A 22820-nucleotide genomic window follows, 5' to 3' on the forward strand; every position below is an offset into this window, starting at 1 on the left:
ATAACTATAGAGCAACAAAACGACAGTATGTGAAGACATGATGAGAGTTTGGAGAGAGAAAGAGTGAAGTTGCAGGTCTGTGTATCTGTGTCTAGGAGCATGTGTATGTGTGAGTAAGTGAGAGAGAATGAGTGTGTAAGCACACTGCCTCATCAACCAACTCTAATTCTATACGGTACTATAGCAAAAAACTATTTTTCAATTAATTTCCCACTGAAAGTCTGAAAGCGCAAGTCCTGCTCAGCTTGTGCAGTGAGATAGTTTAAAAGATCTTGTATAAAGATCCATTCCACAACTGAACACAGTCTGAGGCAGCATAACTTGCTAATAATAACTCTAGATCAGGGGTCAGCAAATTACGCCTTGTGGTGCCAAGTCTGGTCTGCCATCTATTTTTGTAAATCAAGCTTTATTGGAACACAGTCACACCTATTCATTTATATCTATATATATATATATATATAGCTGCTTTCACATTACAATAGAAGGTTGAGTAGCTGTGCAGTGACTATATGGCCTATAAAGTCTAAATATTTATTATCTGGCTCTTTACAGAAAGTTTTCTGACCCCTATTCTAGAAGATAAAATTATCTTCCCCAAAGAAAGAATTTTAGCTCCTCTCAGTGTCAAAGAATATTACCTTTTTATTCTAGTATAAAAATATCTCTGCATTAGATGAGTAGCATTCTTAATGTGATTATGATTTATTATATAAGAAACAAAGGAATAAAGAAATTTATTTGCCTTTTGCCAGAGAATAAGAAAATAGTAATGATGCCCCCCCCAAAAAAACCACTTAGGGCAAGCCATGGTCAAATTCTTCCTTTTATGTGGGGATTGTAATTTATACAAAGCCGTAACACTCCAGGTAGGCATGGGTAAAGAATTTTATTCTGTGTTGGAGCCACTCTGTTTAATGCAGACATAAAACTGAGGTCTTTACTAGTGCCTACCTCTGCCATGGTGTTCTGAATGGGGGTCCCAGTTAGCAAAAGCCGATTCCGACACTGAAACTGCAAGAGTATCTTCCAACGAACACTGTCCAGTAAGATGAATTACAAATTCCAAGTTAGCAGTAAATATTCACCCTATTGAGACCCCTTATTTCTAAAAATGCTTTTCAAAAAAAATAACAAACACTCAAAATCAAGTATCAATACTCTACCATGAACACAATTGAAAAATATTACTCAACAAAGCTGATGACAGGAAATTTCAAAGGAACTGACTCTATACTGAAAACGTGGTATTAGGGTATACATTAAAAAAAGCCCTCGAATAGCAGAGTAGGATCCTTTCTGGCTTGATAAAAGTCCTCTACTACCTTTGGTCAGTTTTGTTGATACAGACCATATAATTATAAAGTATTATCTACAGTAGTAGGTTTTAAAATTATTACTCTATGCGCTTCCAGTGTGAGTTTGGAGGGAGCAATGGAGAAAGAGAAAGGGTGTGAGAAGAAAATGCAATGTGAGTCTACTGCTCCTGGCCACAAGCATGCCCTACTTCAAAAGAGTAAAATATGAAATAATGCTCTTTAGAGGATGGAAAGTTCCATGGAAAATACCATCCTGCCAGTTAACGTGGACTTCTAAGAAAGCCCTATGGGCTCACCAAGAGTTAATAAAAATCCATCAAACCCAAGGTCTAATACCACTGAGTAACACTTTCTAGTCAACCACTCATTTAATATTCATTTTGGGAACTTAAAGGTATTAGAACATTTTAAACATGTAACTTCCAATAAAAGGATTCTTGGGCGTCTAATAACCATTCAGGGACTAGACATAAAACAGTAGAAACAGTAGAAGCTACAATCCACATAATGTAACATTCTACTTCCTACTAAGACCTCCTGTCTAAAATAAGCCCTGAAGCAATGAGCGGACACCCCTTCCTCCACAGAAAATTTCCTTGAAGAACAAAAATCGGTTAAAATGCCATAATTATTGAATAGGGAGAAAAAAAGCTGAGGAAAATCTTTATACTCTAAACATTAATATGTATATTCCATGAAAATGCAAAAGAGAATTTATGTCTTCTGGTCAGATATATGGCTTATGCAGAGACCCTAAGACCATATATAAGCCATATACCATGTTTTCAAATCTCTCTGATCTTCATTCACATGTGTGTGTATATGAGACACACATATCTATATATCCTCAGTCCACAGGCTTTATTTCTACTACTCATGTTACCTGGAACTACTCTTGAGCGCCTGAGCCTCATCCAATACCATGTACTGCCACTTGACTCGCTGGAAATACTTTACATCCTGCACCACCAGCTGGTAACTGGTGATAACCACATGGAAGGGGGCATCCTGAGTGTAGAGGGTCTTCTGCAAACATAAGAGGGCAAGGGTGAAAAGAGATACCTAACAAGTCATAATAAGACAATGAGGAATGGAATTCATTTTCTAAGGCCAAGAAGTTTAAGATAGCTCTAAAGATATACTTCTCCAATGTAGGAGATGTGCAGTGAATTAAAAGCATAACTGTTTTTAAGGTAGTTACCTTAACCACAAACCTTGTTAAAAACTAGTCTTCAGCTTATTAAAGAAAAAAGTTCTTACTTAATCCTGGACTTCAAGTCCAGCTGATTGTCTATAACAGGAAAAGCATTGTAAAAGAAAAAAAGTACACTTGCCTAGTGTCCAGAAACATATAAGAAGATTTTATGTAAGTGAAATTACTCAAATCAACTGGAGAAATAATGACTGCACATATGTGTGAACATGTATATGTGTGTGTGCATGCGTGTACAGTAAGCTGAAAGTTACCTGACTCCAGAACCTCCTGATAACTTTTCTATCATGAGGATTTCCCCAATATGGTAGCACCTGGAAAAAGGACCAATATACAGATTATTTCCTAGTGATAATCTTAAAAGTATCATCACAAATACGTTATTCAGAATGATTTTTTAAAAACCTAATAGAATGAATATAAGAGTTCCTCTTCTGTCACTGCCGCACTAGGTGCTGGACTAGCACTCCTCCTACTGACCAAGTTAAAACACAGATACAAAACATTTGTTTGAAGCCTTCAGAGAGCTACTGAGTCAGTGGAGAATTATACAGCCCAGATCTAGAAAAGAGAGGAAAGCCTGGCATCTGGAACATGTTCCCCCTGTGGGTACTGATCCTTCCCAAAAGTTCTAGTTGAGGCTGAGAAACTGAAAAGTTGTTTTTTGTTTTTGTTTTTTTGTTTTTTTTTAAAGAGACACAGGACCACAAAACAAAACTGTAGTTCAAGGAGGAGGGATTCTGATAACCACCCACCTCCCTGGCCTTAAGTTGGGAATCAAAAGATAGATACACAGGGTTCCCTGGTGGCACAGTGGTTGAGAGTCCGCCTGCCAATGCAGGGGACGCAGGTTCGTGCCCCGGTCTGGGAAGATCCCACATGCCACTAAGCGGCTGGGCCCGTGAGCCATGGCCGCTGAGCCTGCGCGTCCGGAGCCTGTGCTCCACAACGGGAGAGGCCACAACAGTGAGAGGCCCATGTACCACAAAAAAAAAAAAAAAAAAAAAGATAGATACACACCTAGTAGTAGTAAAGGTAAACTATACATACACTTGCTTTATCAGGTACTGAATCCTGGTTTCAAATCATCTCAATTCCTGACTAGATTAAGGGGGCTTTGGATTATTATTGCCCCAGAAAAAAAATTACTATAGGCAAAAAAATCCACAACAAAACCCCAAACACACATTAATCCTCTCTCAGGAAGAAGAAAACAGTATCCAGAGCCCACAATTATCTCTACAATTTTTCCTATACAATGTCTGGCATTAAAACAAAAACAAAACAAAACAAAAAATCAGATATGGAAAGACTAGACCACATAACTGAAAACCAACATGAAATATAGATAAAAGAAACAAACTCACAGGAGATCTAGATAACAAAAATTTTAGAAACAAACTTTTAAAAAAGTGCTAGTTTTGGGCTTCCCTGGTGGCGCGGTGGTTAAGAATCTGCCTGCCAGTGCAGGGGACACGGGTTTGAGCCCTGATCTGGGAAGATCCCACATGCCGCAGAGCAACTAAACCCATGCGCCACAACTACTGAGCCTGCGCTCTAGAGCCCGCGAGCCACAATTGCTGAGCCTGCGTGCCTAGAGCCTGTGCTCCACAGCAAAAGAAGCCACCCAATGAGAAGCTCATGCACCGCAATGAAGAGTAGCCCCCACTTGCCACAACTAGAGAGAGCCTGCGTGCAGCAATGAAGACCCAATGCTGCCAAAAAAAAAAAAAAGCAAGTTTGTTCATTGAATTAAAAGATTGAGAATTTCAGTGGTATACTAGAAACTATAAAAGAATCAAAGAGAATTTTTAGAACTGAAAAAATATAATTAAAATTAAGAATTCAATGACGAGGGCTTCCCTGGTGGTGCAGTGGCTAAGAATCCACCTGCCAATGCAGGGGACACGGGTTCGAGCTCTGGTCTGGGAGGATCTCACATGCTGCAGAGCAACTAAGCCCATGCACCACAACTGTGAGCCTGCGCTCTAGAGCCCGCGTGCCACAACTACTGAGGCCCACGTGCCTAGAGCCTGTGCTCGGCAACAGGAGAATCCACTGCAATGAGAAGCCCACGCACCGCAACAAAGAATAGCCCCTGTTCGCCACAACTAGAGAGAGCCTGCATGCAGCAATGAAGACCCAACGCAGCCAAAAATAAATAAACAAAACAAAACAAAACAAAAAAAAAGTAGCCGGGGGTGGGGCGGGGAAGACACATAACATACAGAAAAACAACCATAAGAAGTAGAACTGGAAAACACAGAACATCTTTAAAGTACAAAAATTTATTTTAAAATTAAAAACAAAAAAAAGAATTCAGTGACGAGTTTAACAGCAGATAGAATCAGCTGAAGAGCTGATTAGTGAACTTGAAGAGAGGTCAGAAGGAAATATCCAGACTAAAGCATGGAGAAACAAAAGAATGCAAAATTCAGCACTTTTCTGTGATGTTTCTAAGTGTGACTTTCATTTTTTTTATTGTTATGGGGCTCAAAGTGCTTCTAGAATCCCGTAGCTTGATGTCCTTTGTTCTTTTGAAAAATGTCAGCCAAATGAAAGCACAAATATGCAAGGAGGAATGAAGATCAATGAGCAATGAATATGTAAGTAATATGAATAAATCTAAGTAAGTTTTAAATGTATAAATAATAATGTCTTCTGGGGTTTAAAATATAAAATATATACAAAAACAACAGCATGTAAGTCTAGAGAAGGCGGATGTAGTTACAGTACTCTACTAAGGTCTTTGTACTGTCTGGAAAGTATTAACAGTACTAATTTATATTACTTTTGAAAAAGTTAAGGGTACATGTGGTATTCTCCTGGGTATCTACTGAATAACAGAATGAATATATAATTAGCAAGTTTAAAAGGGAGAGGAAAAAAAAAGGAATGATAAAATCTAATCAATCCAAAAGGATTCAAAAGGAAAAAAAAGTAAAGCTGAACAGGTGAAAGAAGCAGAAAGCAGGGACTTCCCTGGTGGCACAGTGGTTAAGACTCTGCACTCCCAATGCAGGGGGCCCGGGTTTGATCTCTGGTTGGGGAAAGAGATCCCAAATGCATGCCGCAACTAAGGAGCTGGTGAGCCGCAACTAAAGACCTGGCACTATCAAATAAATAAATAAATATTTTAAAACTAAAAACTAAAAACCATAAACACAATAACAACCCTATTTAAAAAAAGAAGTAGAAAGCAAAGAGCAAGGCAGCAGTTTTAAACACAATATATCAATAATTACATTAAAAGTAAGCACAGATATTCCAAATAAAAGGCACGAAATACACCTTAAATGTAAGGCTATAGAATGGTTAAAAGTAAAAAGACGAAAAAGATACCATGCAAATACTAGCCAAAAGAAAGCTATTTAATATCAGAGAAAATAGACTTTAAGGCAAAAGTCTTAAAGGAGGAATTTCATAGTAATAAAAGGTTCATTCACCAGGAAGATAAAATTATAAATTTGTATACATCTCACAGCCTCAAAGCAAAAACAAAAGAAAACAGAATGGATAAATCCATAATTGTTGCAAATATTAACACACCTCTTTCAGTCAGTAATAGGAGAGGCAGACAAAAAAATCAGTAAAGATAAAAAAGAGCTGAACAAGTTAACAAACTTGACCTAATCAACATATATACAACACTGTATTCAACAAGTACAGAATATTATTTTCAAACACACACAGGACATTTATAAAAACTGACCATATGCTGAGCTATGAAAGCAAAGCAACAAATTTCAAAGGATTAAAATAATAAAAAGCATGTTTTCTTATCAGTGGATTTAAGCTATAAATAACAAAAAGATACCTAGAAAACCATCCTTTGTGTAGAGAGTAAAAACAACACTTTTAAATAACCCATGAATCAAATAAGAACTTACAGTAGAAGCTGACAGTATTTTGCATTGTAAGATAATGAAAATGTGACACATCAAACCTTTGGATGGCTACAGTCATGCTTAGAAAGCAATACCCTTAAATATACATTAGAAAAAGCTGAAAATCAACAATCTAAGCTCCATCTCAAGATGACAGAAAAAGAAAAAAGTTTACAAAAAAAGTAGACAAGAATAATAGAAGAGCAGAAATAAATGAAATACAAAACATACAGAATAGCCAATTTCAGGAATGAAAAGTGGTACATTAACTAGAGAAAAAATGTAAATCTTATTTCATGAGGAAAAGGAGGTCAGAGGCAGTAATCATACTAGAACCATAAAATGAGTGTTACTCAGACACCTGCCAAATAAAATGAACTTTCTGATGTTATCATCATAGATCTAAGTATCTTTTGAATGTAACCAGATTATAAATCTGAGCAGAGTCTACTTCTAACTATGTTCTACAGGGAAGCAAACACATTTCTGACAATTCAAAGGAGTAATGGTAATAGAAACAATGAATCAATAGAGCAGAGGTCATTAAACTTTTCCTATAAATGGCCAGATAGTAAGAATTTTAGTTTTGTAGGCCACACAGTCTCTGCCACAACTACTCAACTGTGCCTGTTGTACTGTGAATGCAGCCATAAATAATAAATAATCAAAGGTGTGGCTGTATTCCAATATACATGTATTTAAATTTCATATATCATTTGCTACGAAATATTTTTTAATCAACAATTTTAAAAAGTAAAAACTATTCTTAGCTCATAAGCTGCACAAAAGAACACGTGGTGGATTCCTCAATAAGTTAAATATAAAGTGACTTAGCAATTCCACTCCTAGGTCTATACCCAAAAGAACTGAAAACAGGACAGGTGTTCAAACAAAAACCTGTACATGAATGTTTATAGCAGCACTATTAACAATAGCCAAAAGGAACAACCAAAATACCCATCAACAGATGAATGGATAAACAAAACACAGTATACCCAGATAATGAAATATTATTCACTATAATATTATATGTTATAATATTATGACTGAAATATTATTCAGTCATAAAAGGAATGAAGTGCTGATACATGTTACAACATGATGAACCTTGAAAAACCTACTAAGTGAAAAGCAGCAGCCAGACATAAAAGGCCACATTCCAGGTATACAAAATATTCACAATAACCAAACCACAGAGACATAAAGCAGATTTGTGGTAGCCAGGGACAAGAGGGAAAGTGAAATAGGGAGTGACTGCTTAATGGGAAGGAGATTTCTGTTTGGTATAATGATAAAATTCTGCAATACGATAGCAGTGATTATTGTACCACACTGTAAATGTACTTAATACTACAGAATTGTACACTTTCAATTGGCCCACAGGCCATATTTTACTGACCCCTAGACTAGAGCTTCAAAAGGAAACTCCACGTGCAAATGAAAACTCAGTGTCAGGCATGGGTATAAAGTCAAAGGAGAGGTACCAATGACGTAAGTAGTACTACATTGCCATCTATCGGCCAGTGAAGGAAATACTGAAAACTTTAGTGGTTTGGAAGAAAATTTTAAGACAATTTTTCAAGCTCCTAATTGTTTGACATGTACTAAACGACAATAACAACAACAAGAAAGCAGAAAAAAGATGACGGGCTCCTTATTCAATGTGAAAAAACCCTAGAGAAAATATTCAATAAATTGCCTTAGAACGATCTCACCTCCTTAGAAAGTTAAGAATGAGTCAGCCAAGCTAAAAGCCATATACCTAATGTGCCTTGTAAACAGTTCCTAAGTCTATTAATTCAGCCGCAAAGGTGGGGCCACAGACACAAAGGTGCCCCAAAGTGGAATATCCCAGACATGTCCCTATTCCTTATAAAGTATAAGCCAGAAAAACACCTCCCCCATGACCTCTTAAATTGCATAGAACCCATGATTATTATGGAGACCCAAGATCAGAGATTATGTCAATATCTCTTGATACATATCTCCAAAAAATCCTCCTTACCATGCAACTTCATTATCATTATATTCCTTTAGGGACAAAACAAATATTTAACTCATTTCCTTCTTTTTACTTGCAAATAATATAAAAAATCCTACCCATTCTTTCTTACATCCCAACAACTTTGCATAATTAAATCCCTATTTAAATCTTGTCCATACTTGATGCAGCATATTTCCCTGCTGATCACATCCTACCTAAATCTCAATTCTTTTCCTCTGAATTAGTTAAATGCAACTCTCACATTATCTACCTTAGACATTATAATCTGGACCAAGACTGAAGAGCTGGCTTTGGAGTGTCAAGAAAATAGATAATCTATGAATAAATTTGAAGGGGGAGGAGTGTGGACAACAATGCCATAAATTACAGTATATGTACCTTGATTTATCAAAACCTATATTAAGCCAGCAACGCAGACATTTTCTATTATGGCAGTACAACTAGGAGCTACAATTCATGTCGTCAATGCAGCAAATCACTCAAACTGGACTTTGTCTTTCTCATAAAACATAAGGATGTAATATGCTCTTTTATTGCTCCCATCAGTAACTTTGATAGGAAATGTATGCAAGGTTATTTTGAAAAAAAATGCAAGAAATTAAAAGCTATTATGAGCAATTAAGTAAGTAAGGCAGCAAAAAAGGAGTCAGAAAGTTTATTTTAAAAAGCAAGAGAATTTTGTTGATTTTTACCTTAAATTTAGGAACAAATCTAGTAAACTCCTGGTGCCAATTGTTAAGTGTAGAAGCAGGTGAAATTATTAAGAAAGGTCCCCAAATGTTCTCTCTCTGAAACAGAAAAACTGGGTCAGCCAACTGCAGGAAAACTGAAGAAATTTAATTCAAAATTATAATTAACGACAAGAGGAGTTTAAGAATAGGAGATGCATTACAACAAGAGAAATGGTTCGTATCTCCCATACCTGCACACTCAATGATAATATCCTATGTTAAGAAAAATAATATTCTATGTTAATAATAACACAGGCAAGGAAGTTGCTCGCACACACCTTGAGGGAAAAAAAACCAAGCAATTACTCCCCACCCGCCCTTACGGGTCTTAGTTTATATCATTCACAAAGCACTTATGACATACTGACTTGTATGTGTTGCTTTTCCTTATACTAGATGATCACAACTATTTTACTATTATTTAATTGGTATAGAGTTTTCTGCATTTTTCAAAATGCTTTCACGCATTTCTTCTCATTTAATTCTCACAAATTTCCTGTAAGGCAGATAGTATCCCCACTTTGCAGAAGTGGAAACTAAACCTCACAGAGTTAAAGTGAAGTCAGGTCAAAAGAGGCTAAGTGAATTGTCCAAGTTTACACTGCTAGTAAGCACAGAGCTGAGATGTGAAACCAGGTCTTCTGATCTAACTAACTACAGTGTTTTTGCCACTACAATGGTGGTTCTCTACAGAAGTGGGAGATGGGGAATGAAAACACACATGCTTAGAAACTGTCCTAGTCTTCTTGAAAACCAGAATGTTTCACCACACTGTATCACCCACCCTGTAAAGGCCTTGAAGGCAAGGAGCAAGTCCTACTGTCTTGGTATGCTACGGAGTCTAGCGTACTGCTTGATAATGGCTGATTCTCAATAGAAAATGACCCTAGGATGGACAGAGAGGAAGAAGAAAAGACTGCATGCATCTACCCACCTCAGCCAGATGGGCAAGGAGGGCAATGCTCTGTACTGTCTTACCAAGTCCCATTTCATCGGCAAGAATGCCATTAATACCCTGGAAAAAAAATACACATAGTCAACACCTCTCACATTGCATTACACAGGGTTCAACTTACTGCCAAAAAGAACTACCCAAAATGTCAGACTTGTTCAAACGAAAGTGACTAGAGATACCCAGCTTCAGCACTATTACTACTGTAATGATTCCTTTTGCCAGTTCCACAGCTACAACTCTGAATCATGAGACAAACACGCCAAAGCCAGTTTTTCAGCTAATCTAATCCAGGTACAAGTAATCAGGTTTATTACTAAGACTACTTAAGACAAACTTTATACATGATGCAAATAATCCCCAATAAAATCTCCAGGTTAGAAATATACAGACATCTTTCTGATTCTTGTCAAACGATAAAGCTTTTTAAAAAGGATGAAATCTAAAACATTATCTTGTGCTCATTTCACAATACACTGAACCAACGACTTTAGGAAAACAGATAACAAAACAGAGTGGGTATGAATAGTTCTAAAATTTACCTGTTCATAGAGATTTGCCAACCAATTCATGCCTTTCAGCTGATAACCTTTTAATTTGCCATTAAAAATTGTAGGCTGTGGAATATCCTCACCAGCCCGGATAGATGGGTTTGCCAGGCTATAACTCTCCCCAAACCCAGTGCCAGACTTGTTTGCTGCCCGTAGGGCAGCTGCTCGACTTTCTTTTGCATCTTCATCAAATGACCTTGTCTGGAAAATAAAAATATATTAGAAGAAATATATAAGAGGAAAATAATTAAATTCAAATAAAATTCATAATGCCAATATATCTAACTTGTGCTAGTTCGAACAAACTTTCTGATAATATAATGTAATATATTACATGTAAGCATAATACACTTGACTCTTGAACAACATGGGTTTGAACTGTGTGGGTCAACTGATACGTGAAGTTTTTTCACTAAGTATGTGCAGGAGTACTACTTGATCCTGTGGTTGGTTGGATATGTGGATGTGGATCCATAGGTATGGAGGGCTGACTGTAAAGTTATACAAAGATTTTTGACTGCAGGGTGGGTCGGCACCCCTAACTCCCAGAGTTACTCAAGGGTCAAGCGTAAAGTATATTACTAATATTTTAAAATTATTTTAACAATTATATTGAGAATACATTTCTGATAGACAGGCAGTAAGCCATATTACACAATTACTTGCTTCATCAATGAATTTACTAAGATTTGATATAAAACCTGTTTGATTGGTTGGGGTTGGTGAGGAATAGGTTGAGTTTGTCTCTATCCTTGATTTGGACCCTGTCAAAGTTACACAGGGGCTCCTATGCAGTATATTAAACTGTATTTTCCTTACTTAATTTGATCTAACTGCAGTTTCTTTCTGATTTCATTAAATGTCACTATATCATGAACAAGCAAGTTATTACTAAAGTAAAAGAAGGTGCTAACTTAGCAGTTTTAATACATGATATAACTTTCTTAACATGCAACAGTGTGGACTTTTTCACTAAACAACCATGATCCACTTCATTCTATATTACCCATGATCACCAGGAAGGACAGAAGAAAAAAAATAGGCAAACTGTCTTAGCGTCAATCAACACATTCTTAAAGCTCAGACAAGTGAATGCTCGTTTCCCATCTTTCCTCAGGTATTCCTCTATTACTCTAAAGTAAATAGAGACACACACACCCCCAATGCAGTCACATACACATGTACACATCCATTAATGTTTTTAACTGAAAATATGATTAAGATTAAAGGAAGACCACCTAAGTAAAAAGTTGTATTTCCAGGGCCCAACATTTCATTTTTAAGACTCACCCGCGCCTGATGAATATGGTAAGCATTTTCAGCATTCTTCAGGGCCTGGGCTTTGAAATGGTTACTATCTGAAAAGGGAAACGTGTAGATTATAACACCTCATTAACTGATCTCCTTTAAGGATGCAATTTATACTAGCATATGTGGATCCCTGACGCCCACATTCTATTTATCCCTAAGTTCACAGAGGGTGAGGGAGAAGAAAGGCTCAAATTACTTGACAGAGGTAAGGACTTGGAAGTGGCAATGGAGGCAGAGGGCTGCCATGGTCTCTAGGAGCCAAAGCCAGCTCACAAAAGCCACCTCACAAAAGCCACCAGGAGACTGAGCCCCAGTCTCCCAATCCTGCGTTTCTTGCACGAAGCAATGCCGATGCCGGGAAAAGCAAGACAATGAGGATTCAAAATTGTAATATATTTACACCACGTGATTCCAAAAGAAGAAACAGAGACTGTGTAAATCCCAACATAATCTGAAGCACTCTCATTTTCTCTTATTCTTACTCAACATGATCTTGACCACTATTCTCTGCGAACTTCCTCTCAAACTTTACCCCAATTCCTCCCTCTCTGTGTGGTCACAAAAATACCAAAACAGTCTCTTCTCATGCTTTACTCACATCACCAAGAATCCTGTTATGTGAGAGATGATTTTCTCTAATTAGATATGTTCACTGAATTCTTCTGATACAATATCTTTTATTTCTACGAACAAATCAACACACAAAATATTCCCAAATTTGCAAGATCTTATAACCACACCCTTTCTTTTTCAAATTCTTTAATAAAATTTTTTTATATGCTTATTTTATACAAACATTCACACTTCCCCTACTCCAATAAAATAAATCCCCCTTTTGATCAATATTACCTATTGATCAAGACAAAACGTGCAAGAATTAATGAGTATAACCTGAGATATGAAAAAATTTTGGGTATCTCCTTCCTCCCATTCCTGATTCAGGACTCACCATAATCCTCCTGTGTGATGTTAACTACCACCCCTCCACCAATGTCAATTTGTCTCTGTGTAGAACTATCTTCCAGTTTCCTTAAGATTTCTTCCTGGATCCCATCGTGACCCATGTCTCGTTTGCGACTCATGAAATGGGCATACAACTCTGTCTGGGTGATGAGGAAGTTCAGTTTTCGCTGCTGCCTCTTGGCCTAAAGGGGAAAAAAGATGAAAGTGAAAAGAGTCAAATCACCAATCACATACAAGGGTAGTCAACAGAATTCACTATACATAGTTTGCAAACAATTCCTTTACAAAGTATTTACCTTTAGAAAGGTAAAAATTGTTAATGAACAAATTTTATTATAACTAAGTCAGTGGTACTAAACGCAAGGAATAATCTTCATTTATAGCCTAATAATAACCTATGTTTTGCTCTCCTTTACAAAATAAAATCTTTTTTCCACTAGGCTTCTGTCTAAAATGCTTATTTCTTTACTGTATTACTTTTCTTTAATGGCACTGAGATACCAACTAAATTCAAACAACATGCTTTACTTAATAACTTGGGTGATAAATACACGTGTACAGCTTTATTATTTTTAAAAACATAAATGTGTCCAAAAATCTTCTCTAACACCGAAAGGCAAAATAAATGACGAAGAGCTATAAATTATTCTGAAAGTCAATGAAGGAGGTATATGAGAATAAGAAGCCCATGAAAAAAGAAAATGCTCCCCAAAACAGCCAACTGTTCATCTGTGATAATGATAGCTATAAAACATGAATATAGACCAAATACAAAATCACAAGCACATATACCTTTTTTTAAAATATGAGAAAGCTAAATTCAAAGTGCCTCTGAAATAACCTAGTAAGAAAAATAATCATTGTCAGTAAAAATAATTCTTCAAGATAAACAATAAAATGAGTAAGCAAATGATTCAAAAGACTGAATTATATGAAATACAGCATACACAATAAATACCAAATCAAAGAATCATTATTCTGCATGAACTATTTTATAATAAAATTCATATGAAGTATACTTGATTTATCCTTGATCCACCTCCACAAGAGAAAAACAACAATAAAATAAGGAACATGGCCAGGAAGGACATAAGTCCCAAAGTATGCTTCGCAAAACTAGACTTTCTCCTTAAGGTTTTATAACACTTTAGCCAAATTCAGATTAGAAAAAAAAATCTGAGAGTTTGAGAGAAAACTGATTTATTTTCATAAAGGATACAGATGTTCATGTTCTAAAGCTAAAGTACTGTCAAGAAAACCTTTCTAGGAACTTCCCTGGTGGTCCAGTGGTTGAGACTCCGTGCTTCCACTGCAGGGGGCACGGGTCTATTCCCTGGTGGGGAAACTAAGACCCCGCAAGAGGCACAGTGCAGCCAAAAATTAAAAGAAAACCTTTCTAAATTAAACCATAAAAAGTAACATTTTCTTTAACTTTAAGGAAGTCAACTATGTGCCTAAATGAAGAAGGCAAATTAAGGGAACAAGGATACATCAAAAATGTCTTAATTCAAAAATTCAGAGAAAAAGACACATAAGTCAACATAATCACAGATGAAAGCCTCATCAGTTAGCTATCAACATAACTGAGAGAATGTCTCACAAACCTAGATCATAAGCCAAGTCAGTTTCAAAACTTCAAGATCTGTGACTAACTCAAATGCCTCTAAACTCAGTGAGCAAATATTTCCATTAGCATCAAAAGTTTACTAACTCAATAATATGTTTATCTTCCAGGCAAAGAAACAAGTCACCCAGGGACTTAAGAGAACTGGGCAAAATCCATATTCCCCCTCAAAGGCATGAGACAGGAGGGAAGAGAACTCCAAAGAGTCTCCACGGCTCTGCTTTGACAGGAGTACTACCTATACCCGAAAGAAAACATTCAATCCTGATTCCCTTCCTCCTCCAGACCTCAACTGTCCTTCCACTCATCCCAATGGGCTTACCAATGGCAACATAATAACTCTGTCCTCTTAATCTCTCCTCTTGCTTCCCTGAATAATACTCTCAGCTGATACCAAGCTTAGCAAGAGAACTGACTGCAAGTTAAAACAGAAAAGTAGGCGGCAGCAGGTGGGGAGGGGGGAGGTGTCTCAGAAAACTGAGCTAGTTGTCCATTGTCCCTATCTGGCCCTAAATTTGGCAACCAGCCCTCATCTTCCAACAAATCGAAATTACAGCCAGCATCTGGAACCAAGCCCAGATAAGCTCTAAGCTGTTTTCTTTTTCTTTCATTCCTTTTCTTTTTTTGTGGGGGAAGGCTGGGGAAGGGTGTCCTCCAGAAATATTCAAAAGAATAAGGCTACAAAGAATAGAGGAAACGGGGACTTCCCTGGTGGCGCAGTGGTTACGAATCCGCCTGCCAACGCAGGGGACACACGTTCAAGTCCTGGTCTGGGAAGATCCCACATGCCGCGGAGCAACAAAGCCCGTGTGTCACAACTACTGAAGCTTGCACGCCTAGAGCCCGTGCTCTGCAACAAGAGAAGCCACTGCAATGAGAAGCCCACGCACCGCAACGAAGAGTGGCCCCCACTTGCCGCAGCTAGAGAAAGGCCACGTTCAGCAACGAAGACCCAACACAGCCAAAAATAAATAAAATTAAAAAAAAAAAAAAAAGAAGGGAGGAAGTGAGCACAGAAGAGGGGTGAAGGCCAGGGAGAGGGCCTTACTAAAAGAATAAAAACAGAACTGATTTACTGGACTAAAATCAAGTTATGTCTTAAAATATGTTTTCAACCATTTCATTAGTTAGATTTATAACTTATGAAATGCTAACCAATCTCTTAATATGGCTGCAGCAATTATGGTTTTCAAAATTTCATGCTATTGCCCTACCTCCCGCATTTCTTCATCCAACTTCCGCTGCTCCAAGGCTTCCTTCTCTGCACGTTTGCGGTGTTCCTTCTCCACCTTCTCATACTTCTTCCAGTACAGAAGCATTTCCTTGGTGAGGCGGCGAGCACGAGGTAAGGTCTCCTTACAGTTTTTCTGGGCCTGCAAGGCAGCTCGACGCACCTCCTTCATGCATTGGTGGGCGAGCTGCAAGTGACAACAATGTTATCACATTGGAGGAGGACCAACACCAGGGCCAGTTCTCCCTGGACTCTAAACCACAACATCCCTCAACCTGTTCAGGGCATATAGTCCTCCTATGGCCACATCTCTTTCTCCCTAATCTGATTAACGTCTCTATACAGTCCTATGAGCCAGTCCCAGACCACAAAGTAATATCAGGGATGAGAAATCTACAGATACATTGCCTTAGAAGATGAAAAAAAAGTATAATAACCTAAGATGTTCTGGGAAGTTTTGAAATATTATCATACACATTAATAATAAAAGCTTTCAGGAATTCCCTGGCAGTCTAGTGGTTAGGGCTCTGCACACTCACTGCTAAGGGCCCGGGGGTTCAATCCTTGGTTGAGGAACTAAAATCCCACAAGCCGTGTGGCATGGCCAAAAAAAATTTTTTAATAATAATAATAATAATAATAGCTGTCAGTGTTTATTATATGCTAGGCACCATTCTAAGCTTAACATATATTAAACTAATTCATTCTCCACAAAAACACTGTGAAGTTGATATTTTATATATAGATGAGGAAATGAGGATGAGTGACTAGCCCAGGGAAACACAACTAGTAAGGTTACCTCATCTAATTCTCACAATACCCAAAGAAAGTTGCATTAATTCCCTCTAAGGGAAAGTATTAATACCATCATTTCTTAGATGAAGAGACTGAGCACAGGATGACGGCATGATTTGCCCAAGGAATTAGCAGTTGGCTATGGTCTTACCCCCCAAAATTTGAAAACCAGAAATGCGAGGAAGAGCAATTTTATTTTTAAAATAGATTGAAAAAGAAATGGAACTGAGTTATTTGTAGTGAGGTGGATGGACCTAGAGCCTGTCATACAGAGTGAAGTAAGTCAGAAAGAGAGAAACAAATACCGTATGCTAACACATATATATGGAATCTAAAAAAAAAGGTTCTAACGAACCTAGGGGCAGGACAGGGATAAAGACGCAGACGTCACCACCTAGAGAGGTGGGATAGCGAGGGTGTGAGGGAGGGAGATGCAAGAGGGAAGAGATATGGGGACATGTGTATATGTATACCTGATACACTTTGTTATAAAGCAGAAGCTGACACACCATTGTAAAGCAATTATACTCTAATAAAGATTTTTTTTAAAAAAAGAAAAAGACACAGACGTAGAGAATGGACTTGAGGACACGGGGTGGGGGAAGGGTAAGCCAGGACGAAGTGAGAGAGTAGCACTGACATATATACACTACCAAACATAAAATAGATAGCTAGTGGGAAGCAGCCGCATCGCACAGGGAGATCAGTTCGGTGCTTTGTGACCACCTAGGGGGTGGGCTAAGGAGGGTGGGAGGAGACGCAAGAGGGAGGAGATATGGGGATATATGTATACATAGAGCTGATTCACTTTGTTATACTGCAGAAGCTGAAACAACATTGTAAAGCAATTATACTCCAATAAAGATGTTAAAAGAAAATAGATTGAGAACATTTAGAAACTCTCTTAAGTACTATTAGATTAAGTATCAACAGGTCACAAGAGACAAGAGCAGCAACCATAGATCTAAATAATAAGAACACATTCCAGCAAAACATAAAATGGGAAATATAATCGTACCTTGCGGCTATTGGTGAGAAACAGGTTACGAGCTGAAGCTTTCTGCTTGTTGGCCTAAAATAGTTAAAAACAATAATTCATTTAGGATTCTTTTTTGAAATACAATTGTGTAGACTGGCACCGTACTTTACTGATCTCCTCAAAGATTAAAAAATAAAATGCCAAACCAAGCGTAGTCAAAATACATTACTTCTTTCAATTAAAATAAAATACATTACTTCTAAGAGTCACCCAAATGTACCAACTCAGAACCACACATAAAGCTCCTAAAGCCTCATTAAAAAAAATAAACTGGTGTTGTATCTGCCTTAAATTGAGTCTTCTGTATCCTTCTGGAAAGAATTTAAGCTATATTTAAGGCTTGAAGTGAACTAGGAAAATGTAACAACATACCCTAATCCTAGCACCACCCTGATTTAGAACACTGCTTTCTAGGGCCAATATGCAAAGAAGCTGAGACAGCAGGGCACTCAGATACAAAAATCATTAGGAGAAAGGTAAACTAGCTTCTTAGTTTGTGATTCTAGCCCCACCTCCAGCCAAGGCAAACCCACTGCCACTATTATTCAATTTTTACCACCACTTGACCTCATCTTCTTCAACAAAAATTCCAAGGCAGACCTAACACAATATGACTCAGCAGCCCACAACCAAGTCCCAAGCTGCTTATTATGTCTACCACTTCAGTTAAAAAAAAACTAGCTTCAATAAAGAAACCTGATTTTAACCATGATGGTCCATTTATTTGATATGGGAAAGAAGAGGCAGAGCTGAGTGGCTCTCTGACTATTAAAGAGATCTCCCCCAGACTGTAAAGAAACAATGGGTGCGAAGTTATACAAAGGGCCTGAAAGCCATTTCGATAATAATCCCACCTCAGACTGTCTGACTAAGGGAATTTTTAGGGCTTTTAATAAAAACTTTCTCTAATTCTAAAGCAACTATTGCCACTTTAAAGATAAAAATCTCAAATATTCCCACTGAATTCCTTATCATCAGAGGGCATCATCTGAAGCCTCTTCAAGTATGAAACAAGTTTTTCTGTAACTTTTCCCATCACGAATGTTCATACAAAGTCAACAGGCACATGAAAAGGTGCTCAACATCACTAATTATCATAGAAATTCAGTCAAAATAAAAATGAGATATCACCTCATACCTGTCAGAATGGCTACCATCAAGAGGACCACAAATAAATGTTGGAGAGGATATGGAAAAAGGGAACCCTAGCACACTGCTGGTGGGAATGTAAATTGGTACAGCCACTATGGAAAACAGTATGGAGGGCCCTCAAAAGACTAAAAACAGAACTACCATATCGCCCAGCAATTCCACCCCTGGGTATACATCCAAAGAAAACGAAAACACTAAGTCAAAAAGATACACGCACCCCAATGTTCATAGTAGCACTATTTACAATAGCCAAGATATGGAAGCAACCTAAGGGTCCAACAACAGATGAATGAATAAAGAAGATGTGATATACACACACACACACACACACACACACACACACACAAACACCCGTAATATTACTCAGCCATAAAAAAGAATGAAATTCTGCCATTTGCAACAACATGGATGGACCTAGAGGGTATTATGCTTAGTGAAATAAGTCAGAGAAAGACAAATACTGTATGTTATCACTTACATGTAGAATCTAAGAAATAAAACAAACGAATATAACAAACCAGAAACTGTCTCATAGATATAGAGAATAAACGAGTGGTTACTAGCGGGAAGAGGGAAGAGAGGGAACAAGATAGAGGTATGGGATTAACAGGTACAAACTACTATGTATAAAAAATAAAATAAAAAATAAATAAATAAATAAGCAACAAGGATATATTGTATAGCACAGAGAACTTAGCCAATATTTTATAATAACTTTAAATGGAGTATAATGTATAAAAATTTTGAATCACTATGCTGCACACCTGAAACTAATATTATAAATCAACTATATCTCAATTAAAAAAAAAGAATGCTCAAACATATACTCTCTCTCCAGAAATATAATTGCAATGGAGGGAGGGGAAGTAATTGCACAATGCAGAGGCACCATCATACTAAGGGATCAAAGCTAGTATCACAATATAGGGACAGATGTGTCAAGTGCCTCCTGATGAGGTATGTCAAGAACATATCACTCTCTAGTAATATTGCCAAAAATGCATAATTCAAATCTAATCCCAAGGAAACATCACACAAACCCAAATTCAAAAATATTCTACAAAATTATATACTCTTCAAAATAACAATGTCAGGAAAGATGAAGGCTAAGGAATTGTTTCAGAATAAAGGAGATTAATGAGACATGACAATTAAATGCAACATATAGTCCTAGATTGATTCAGGGATGGGGAAAGTGCTATAAAGGACATTATTGAAACAAGTGATGAAATATGAAAACCTATGGGTCAGATAATAATTTTTAATACTGCACTGTGGTTATGCACTAGATGATTTCCTTTTTCTTCGGAAACACACAATTATTAGGAGTAAATTTAGCACAAAATCTCAAACTAACCCTTAAAGTGAGTGAGGAAAAAAGTATGCATTTATATGGCAAAAGAAAATGAGGCAAACAGGTGCTAAATACAAGTAAAAGACACATGGCAGTTCCTTGCATTATTCTTGCCATATTTTTTCTTTTTTTTAATTTTTAGTTAATTTATTTATTTATCTATTTTTTGGCTGTGCTGGGTCTTTGTTGCTGTGCACGGGCTTTCTCTAGTTGGAACTACCGTTCTATTTTTAGTTTTCTAAGGGACCTCCATACCAATTTACATTCCCACCAACAGTGTGCTAGGGTTCCTTTTTCCCCACATCCTCTCCAACATTTGTTATTTGTGGTCCTTTTGATTAACAGCCATTCTGACAGATGTGAGGTGATATCTCATTTTTGTTTTGATTTGCATTTCTCTGATGATTAGCAATGTTGAGTATCTTTTCATGTACCTGTTAACCATCTACATGACTTCTTTGGAAAAGTGTCTATTCAAGTCTTCTGGCCATTTTCTGATTAGGTTGCTTTTTTGATACTGAGTTGTATGAGCTGTTTATATATTTCGGATATTAATCCTTTGCCAGTCATACCGTTTGCAAATATTTTCTCTCATTCTATACATTATCTTTTTGTTCTGTCAATGGTTTTCCTTGCTGGCCAAAACCTTTTACATTTAACTAGGTCCCATTTGTTTACTTTTGCTTTTATTTCTTCTTTTGCCTCAAGAAACAGATCCAAAGAAATACTGCTACAACTTATGTCAAAGGTTGTTCTGCCTATGTTTTCTTCCAGGAGTTTCATGGTTTCAGATCTTATCAGATCTTCTCAGGTCTTGAATCCAGTTTGAGTTTATTTTTGTATACGGTGTGAGGAAACTGAACTAACTTTAGAGTTATGGAAAACATGCAAAAAATAGTAGAGTTCCCTTACTACTTCCCACCCACGCTTTCCCTAATTTTAGCAACTTATATAACCATAGTGCAATTATTAAGAAAGGAAATTAACTGCCCTTTAGAGCCCATGAGCCACAACTACTGAAGCCCGTGAGCCACATCTACTGAAGCTCGCACGCCATAACTACTGAAGCCCATGTGCCTAGAGTCCATGCTCTGCCACAAGAGAATCTACCGCAATGAGAAGCCCACGCACTTCAACAGAGTAGCCCCCACTCACCACAACTAAAGAAAGCCCATGCAGCAACAAAGAGCCAATGCAGTCAAAAATAAATTAATTAAAGTTCCCTTTAAAAAATAATAAATAAAAAGTGATGCTTCTTGACACTTACGAATTTAAAAAAAAAAAAAAAAGCAAGGAAATTAACACCAGTAAAGTATTAACCAAATTATATATAGATCTTATTTGAATGTCAACAACTTTTCCACTAATATCCTTTCACTGTTCCAGGATCCTACACAGGATTCTCACAATGCGTTCATTTAGTTGTTCTTCTCCTTAATCTCTTCCTGTATGTAACATTTCCTCAATCCTTCTCTTTCATGTCCTTGACACTTTTGAAAAGCACCAATCAGTTATTCTGTAAAGTGTCCCAAAATGTGTGGTTTTCCGCTGTCTCCTCATGATGGGAATGACATCATTTACTATGGCAAGAATACCAGAGAAATGATGTTTTGATGATGTGCTCCTCTCAGTGCATCACATCAAGGAGTTCATGATATCAAAATTTATATTACTAGTGATGTTTACTTTGATCATTTGGTTAAGGTCCACTCTGCCAGTTTTGAAGCTATGCAACTTCTGTTTCTCCTCTACCTTTTGCCCTCTAATTTTAGCATTCATAAGTGGATGTAGTCTGCAACAATTATTACTGTGGTATTTGCATAAAGATAATTTTATTTCCTTCTACACTTTCTAATTGGAATTCCTACTGAAAGGAAGAGTTGTTCCTTCTACACTTTGTCTATTCAAGTATTTACTTATAACAGTATGGACTGACAAATATTTCTTTTATTCTATGGGTCAAAATCCAGTATTATTCTTATTTATTTTGTTGCTCAAATTATTCTAAATTTCGCCATGAGGCGCTCCTTCAGGTTGCCTCCTGTGTTCTTTTGACAAGCCCCACCTCCCCCCAATCTTTCTTCAGAACTTCTTTACTTTCTGGCACCACTTAAAAATGTTCTTCATTTTGTCTTTGGCTGCCCTGCACGGCTTGCGGGATCTTAGTTCCCTGACCAGGGGTTGAACCCGGGCCCCGGCAGTGAAAGCACAAAGTCCTAACCACTGGACCGCCAGAAAATTCCCCAAGGTTCATTTTGTATTTTCCCTGCTGAGTTCTGGAATACGGTACTTCTTCAAGGAGCCTTGGTTCCTCTTATTAGAGAATAAAAGTTGTTTAGAAATCAAGACCCAGGGACTTCTCTGGTGGTGCAGTGGTTAAAAATCCGCCTGCCAATGCAGGTGACATGGGTTCGATCCCTGGTCTGGGAAGATCCCACATGCCACAGAGCAACTAAACCCGTGTGCCACAACTACTGAAGCCCGCGCACCTAGAGCCCGTGCTCCGTGACAAGAGAAGCCACTACAATGAGAAGCCCACGCACCGCGACGAGGAGTAGCCCCCGCTCTCCGCAACTAGAGAAAGCCCGCTCGCAGCAACGAAGATGCAACACAACCAAAAACAAATAAATAAGTAAGTAAGAAATCACGACCTGGTTGCCAGGTATCTTCATTGTTACTGGGGTGTCACTGCT

At 37.5% G+C, this 22820-nt stretch overlaps 1 protein-coding gene across 3 annotated transcripts in view; it reads right to left on the minus strand.

The window, feature by feature from the left end:
• INO80 (INO80 complex ATPase subunit) overlaps positions 1–22820 on the minus strand; it is a 132397-nt gene that overhangs the window by 69770 nt on the left and 39807 nt on the right. For all 3 annotated transcript variants that reach the window (XM_079909756.1, XM_079909755.1, XM_079909757.1), the window contains exons 8-17: positions 17601–17654; positions 15771–15974; positions 12919–13114; positions 11949–12016; positions 10650–10859; positions 10090–10170; positions 9117–9212; positions 2787–2846; positions 2203–2345; positions 955–1039 (exon numbers count right to left, since the gene is read on the minus strand). In XM_079909756.1, the coding sequence (XP_079765882.1) occupies positions 955–1039; positions 2203–2345; positions 2787–2846; positions 9117–9212; positions 10090–10170; positions 10650–10859; positions 11949–12016; positions 12919–13114; positions 15771–15974; positions 17601–17654 (1197 nt within the window). The remainder of the gene's footprint in view (positions 1–954; positions 1040–2202; positions 2346–2786; positions 2847–9116; positions 9213–10089; positions 10171–10649; positions 10860–11948; positions 12017–12918; positions 13115–15770; positions 15975–17600; positions 17655–22820) is intronic.

This window comes from Stenella coeruleoalba, assembly GCF_951394435.1.
Source record: "Stenella coeruleoalba genome assembly, chromosome: 2".
In the NCBI taxonomy this organism is placed as follows: Eukaryota; Metazoa; Chordata; class Mammalia; order Artiodactyla; family Delphinidae; genus Stenella; species Stenella coeruleoalba.